This window comes from Mirounga angustirostris, unplaced genomic scaffold (genome assembly GCF_029215605.1).
Source record: "Mirounga angustirostris isolate CCGP_5_RB_7025 unplaced genomic scaffold, mMirAng1.0.hap1 SCAF_4, whole genome shotgun sequence".
In the NCBI taxonomy this organism is placed as follows: domain Eukaryota; kingdom Metazoa; phylum Chordata; class Mammalia; order Carnivora; family Phocidae; genus Mirounga; species Mirounga angustirostris.
Window position 1 is genome coordinate 162391492 of NW_026991712.1, and position 6000 is coordinate 162397491.

The 6000-nt window shown below is 47.5% G+C and overlaps 1 protein-coding gene across 6 annotated transcripts in view; it reads left to right on the forward strand.

The window, feature by feature from the left end:
• The window catches only part of OSCP1 (organic solute carrier partner 1), a 29615-nt gene extending 23615 nt beyond the window's left edge, over positions 1-6000 (forward strand). For all 6 annotated transcript variants that reach the window (XM_064589453.1, XM_054512984.2, XM_045898078.2 and 3 more), the window contains 6 exons: positions 1142-1245; positions 1696-1824; positions 2364-2433; positions 3842-3981; positions 4935-4998; positions 5218-6000. In XM_064589453.1, the coding sequence (XP_064445523.1) occupies positions 1142-1245; positions 1696-1824; positions 2364-2433; positions 3842-3981; positions 4935-4998; positions 5218-5334 (624 nt within the window). In that variant the 3' untranslated portion in view covers positions 5335-6000. The remainder of the gene's footprint in view (positions 1-1141; positions 1246-1695; positions 1825-2363; positions 2434-3841; positions 3982-4934; positions 4999-5217) is intronic.

Below are 6000 nucleotides of genomic sequence, written 5' to 3' on the forward strand. Positions count from 1 at the left end.
TCATTATCTGATTTAGCGGGTAACATTTGCCCATTAAATAGATGCTATTATTACCCCTAGTTTACCGAAGAGAAAACCAATGCACAGAAAGGTTGTGTAACTTACCAAAAACCCAGAGCCAAGGAGTGCCCCAGGCGGGGCATGAGCCGAGCCAAACTGCCAGCTTATGAATTCTTACCGCTTCCCATTGTCGTTTGTTTGCACGCAACAGATGCTTACTTTTGATGATATTACGAATATAATCTTGTAGCATTTTAGAGTTAAGGGATCTTCAAATTTATCTCATTTTACAGATGAGGAAGCTAAGATCCAATAAAACTGATTAACTGCTACAGCCTTTATGGGATTTAATCTGACCCTGACCTCGACATGAAGTATGCAAACCAGGGGGTGCCCGGCTGGCTCAGTCGGTAGAGCAGGCGACTCTTGATCTCTGGGTTTTGAGCTTGAGGCCCATGTTGGGTATAGATATAGAGATTACCTAAAAAAAAATAAAAATAAATTTTTTTAAAAAGTACACAAACCAGGGAGTAGAAATAAGCATAATGTGGTGTTTTCAGTCACATAGAAAAACTTCAGACTCTAATGCCAACTGTATCCACGTGCTCTGGCCTCTTCCCACCAGTCCAGCACATGGCCAAAAAATTGGGCTCCAGAGTCAGAAACACAAGGGTTGAATCCTCAGCTCTGCCCCCTGTGAGCTGGCTGGCCTTGAGAAAGTGCCTCAACCTCTAAGCTGCCAATTCCTCACCTGTAAAATGAAGGTTTGGATAGCTCAAGCCTCACAGATGTATGGGAAGTTCGGCAGGGAAACAAGGAATGGGTGTGGAATTAGTTTTGAATCGTGGCCCTGTCTCTTACTATTCTCTTCGGGCAAGTCACCTCACTCTGGGAGCCTCAGCTTCCTCATCTCTAAAATGGAGGTAATACAGTTCACCTGGAAGACTTGCTGTGCACTTCAAAAGGTCTGTTTGTAACAACACCGTAACTCTGCAGGGCTAGTTATGCTGAGTCTTTCTGTCTCGTTGTTATAAACTCACTAGGTAACATCCCCAAGCCATTATACATCTACCCATCCTCAGAGTGCTTGTGTCTAGAAAAATATACCAAAAAAATGACAATAAGTGTATTTTTTTTCCAGGTATCCATATTTCTAAAGGACAGAGTCCAGAATTCTAATGGTCGCTTTGTGTTGCCCGTGTCTGGGCCTGTTCCCTGGGGAACTGAAGTTCCTGGACTCATCAGGTGAATTCTCAACTGTAACCGTCAGACCAACGTTGGGGTGCCAGGGAACAAACACGTGGGCCACCACAGAGAATGCGGCACTGCTGGGCGCCCCCTTCCTTCAGTAAAGCACGGCAGGTAGAAGGTCAGGTTCTCATCCCAGCTGTGCCACTGAGCAGACACTTGAGGCCAAGCACCCAGTTCTTCAGGATTCACTTCCTCATCTATTAAATGGTTGCTGTGAGGGTGAATAAGATAATAATGCTCTAAAGTGCTTGCACAGCACCTGGCACATAATATGCGCTTGGTAAATATTATTATTATTGTATTATTATTATTATTGCTTCAACCAGCATCTTTATCTTGAAGGAGTGCACGAATTCCTTTTTGTCCCATAGTACAAAGAATAAAGAAGCCTCCAGGACTCCCCAAGCTTGGAGAACATTCCATCATGTCATATTTGTATTGTAGAATATTCGACGACAGAGGCAAAGAAGTGAAGAAGATAGAATTCAAGCATGGTGGACACTATGTCACTGCACCAAAAGAAGGTTCTTTTGAACTTTATGGAGACCGAGTCCTGAAACTGGGAACCAATATGTAAGCAAATTCTCCCTCCCTGAATGAATTCAAGTCTGAGGGAGGTCACTTCACTTAAAAAACCCGCTTGACTTCCACTATGAAAATCCCTGCTGACAAGTGAAATCATTTCCCCTCTCAGATACAGTGCATGCAGAGCGCTGACATTTTCAAAGGGCCCCCAACATTTCCAAACATAAGGCAACGCACCAGACTGAAAAGATATATAATTGTCAGTAGCCACGGAAGAGAACTAGCCCAACCCTGTGTCACAGTGGAGGTCAGAAAGGCGAGGCCTTCACGTAGTGTTCACATTTTCTGCAGTAAAATATGTTCCTTTGCCAGAAGAGCCACTTCCACGCAGCCTCGCAGGTATTTTTCTTTGGGAAAGCATGAAGTCTGTATGGTTGGCACCCACTCAGTTATATTCTGTACTCCCAGCACATTTCTGGATGCTTTTTAATGTCTCACAATAGAAGTTACGCGCTCTGTTTATGAGTTACAAGGAAGTCGGTGTGAAAGGGCTGGGCAGTGTTTTTACAATTTTCCGTTGATACCAGGTACAGTATGAACCGGCCCGTGGAAACCCACATGTCTGGAGCATCCAAAAACTTAGCTTCCCGGACACAGGTGAGCTGCTGCCTTCCTTCTTCATCTTCAGAGCTTACTTCTCGACACACAAATCTAGACGGGGAGAAGGGTGGAAGCTCTAGACTTCAAAGCTAGCCAGCGTTTTTCCCTCATTGTCTGCCATCTTCTCAGTTCAGCCTTACAAGGACAAAGGTTTTTAATTGTAGTTTCTCATGAAGACTTCCAGTGATCTGACTAATTAGGTAATTTTAGGCTTGGCTCAACCACCGTAACTAAGCCGGAACCACACACCAGGCCACGTGAAATAGCATTGTACCAGCGCCCCCGGGTCTGTGGGTGCGGAGTCCAGCACTGCCGTGTCTTCTGATCCTGACAGCAAACCCTTCTCAGTGCTGCCCTCTACAGTGCTGCGGTAGCTACGTTCAAAACGGGGTTTTAGATTCTCTGAATTCCATCTTTGTAAATTCTCACACAAGTCGCTACTAGCTAGCTCTAGGACAGATCAGGAAATATTCAGTTATTTGGCAAACATTTACTGAACTACTGCTATGGGCTGGGAACCCAGGGACACAAAGCTGGCTTAGAAGGAGAAACAGGCATGCAGACCAAGGTGTCAGTATAAGCAAAGGCGCCAAGGGACAAAAGAGCAGAGTGGTATTTGGGGGAAGCAGGGAGGCAGCGTCTCTCCTGCATGGCTAGATCATAATGCAACTGAGGCAGGTGGCCAGAGATTTGCCTATACCGGGGCACTGGGGCTTGATTCCAAAGAGGCTTAAGCAGTTTGGACTTTGCCATTTCGGCAGAAGGCAGAGGGGGTTTATCTCCAGCAAGGAAGAAGTAAGAGGAGAACTCTACTTTAGATAACTGGCGGCAGAGTGACAGGAAAAAAAAAAAAAAAAGACAGTGGAAGAGGCAGAGCAGGGGGGCAGCTCGGTTAGAGGAGCGGGCTTGGAAGGAGGCGTGAGCGTTGAATGGGCCAGACTGCAGCAGGAGGGACTGGATCCCGGGTGTGTTCACCACAGTCACCACCTGAGGGCAGTGTGGTAGCTCCGATGGAAGGAGGGCCCTAGGCCCCAGGGCATTTGCTGAGGCTGCTTGGAAATGCCCAGGGAACTAGATTGACAGAAGAGGAAGCAATGTTCTTCTCCTTCAAGGAGGAAGGTTGTTGGAGGAGAACGGGGATGCCTGGGGCCCTCCACTCATCTTGAAAGTGTGAGAATCTCTGGTTTGCTGCCTTGCTAATAAGGGTCCTTCTGCTTCTGATGTGGACTTTTTCTGTTTGGGTTTAAGCCTGTTTTCTATGCTTTATTTGGACCCAGTTCTTCCTAGGATAATTTAAACAGTTATTGTTTTGCCTGGTTCTATAATACCACCGTGGGTCTCGAGGGTCTCAGCAGGAAATGTGATCACCTTCATGTGGCTAAAAATCATGAAATTGTTTCTGCAGGAAAGCATTGCTCCAAACCCTCTTGCTAAAGAAGAGCTGAATTTCTTGGCCAGGCTGATGGGAGGGATGGAGATTAAGAAACCCAGTGGCCCTGAGCCAGGATTCCGGTTGAATCTCTTTACCACCGATGAAGAGGAGGAGTACGTTTTAAACCTGCTTCTTACAAGGCATATCTAAAAATCCTAAGTGTGATAAGAACCAAAAAATGGCCATTATAAGCCAGTAACACTTATAAATATAGATGTAAAGGTCACAGAGGAAAACCCAGCAAATTAAATAACCTAGTTAAAGAAGAATCCACCAGTATTAAATAGTCTGAACCTTCTGGATTCATTCAAGAAATAGTTCTAATGTTTTACTTAGCAAAGCATAGCTGAACAAGAAGTATTGGAAGTCAAGATAATCATAGTAAGAAAAATCTGTTAAGAAACCAGAGGGGAGTCAGAGCATGATTGATGTCTTTGGGATAAGACAGTCTCCCCCAAAACCAATAGGAAGAGTCATCCACCCAGATTTATACAGAGCTTTCCAGTTTATAGAGCACCTTTGCACCATTATCTCATGTGACCCTCCCCACAACCAAATATTTGGGGTGGGGGCTGCCTTCCAGTTCCATATCCACTGAACTAACTTTGGTGCACCTGTGTGCTTACATGGTAAGTGCCGGGGACACAAAGATGGGAGTGTAAGACCTAGAGCCTGTGCTCAGGAGCTCGCAGGGTAGGAAGAGAATGTACCGGACACAAGTTATTTCAGTGCCATGTCATAAATGCGCTAAGGGAGGACTCAGCAATTGACTTTGCACCGGCAGATGGAGGGAGTTGGCATCTGGGCTTGGTGTTGGAGTTTGCCAAGCAGAGGAAGGGGAAAAACATTGTTGGCCCAGTTCAGTACATGCAAAGGCACAGAGACAGATAAGGACTTGACTTTCCGGAGCATCGGGTGCACTGCTTGGGAAAAGGGCAGAAAGCTGAAGGGAAGTGGCAGAAGGTGAGGCAGAAAAAACAGGCAGCGAAATTATCAGATGCCAGTGCGCCACACTGGCAGGGAGAAAACCCTAACCTTTGACCCGTTTCTCTACCACCTCCTGCAGACAAGCAGCGCTAACCAGGCCAGAAGAGTTATCCTATGAGGTTCTCAACATACAAGCTACTCAGGTGGGTGCAGGCAATTACACAAGCCAAGCGTCAGTCCCCTCCTCATCTCCTGCCAACCTCGAACGTCCCACGCCCTCCCTTCTCTCTCACCAGCACGTGTCCAGAGTCCCTATTCTGACACGCATCACAGTGGCGGGACAAAAATTCAACACCATCTGCTCGGAGAAGCCGCCTTGCTGAAACACCCTTCTCAGCCTTGCCCTCTCACTTCTCCAACAGGACCAGCAGAGGAACGAGGAGCTGGCTCGCATCATGGGGGAGTTTGAGGTCATGGACCAGCCGAGGCAGAGCGCCAGCAAGGGGGATGATCTGCTTGCCATGATGGATGAGTTATAGCTGTGCTGGCCCGGCTCGCCCCCCCAAACGCCCCCTATGGGACAGGCTGCCGGATGAGGACCCTGGGGATGCTCCAGGGAGCAAAATGCTGCTGCGAGTTTTATACTGAGCGTTAACTCCCATTTCTGTCTATGTTGTAATGAACTACGCAAGTCTCCCTCAAGGAGTGCCATGTCTGGAAGGCACACACATACGGAGGTTTTCGGCAAAATAGATTCTGGCTTTTAAACTGGACCTTTTCTGATTTCTTCTGGCTTTATGGCAACCACCCAAAGCATCCTGGGCCATAGGTTCAAGCACCAGAGTCGCTGAGGGGGCGCACCTGTTGCTGCTCTCAACTGTACCTTTCCTGTGGACACGTGCAGCCCACAGACGCCTGTCTGTGGGTCATCACAAGACTTCAGAGCTTCCTGGGACGTACTCAGCCTTGGGAGTGAGTTTGAAATAGGTGGGAAGGGCGGTTGGGGCCCAGTTTAGACGGTCCTCCTCTGCCCTGGAAATTGTAACCTCAGAGGCTGAGTAAGCCAAGCCGTGACCGGGAACACGCAGCTGGGCCCCACGCGGAGCAGGTGGGTGTTCTCTGTCGTTCTCTGCACATCTCACTATCGGTATGTGGTGTGGGCTTATCCCATATGGAAATGTGTAACAAGGAAACGGTTTGCTTGA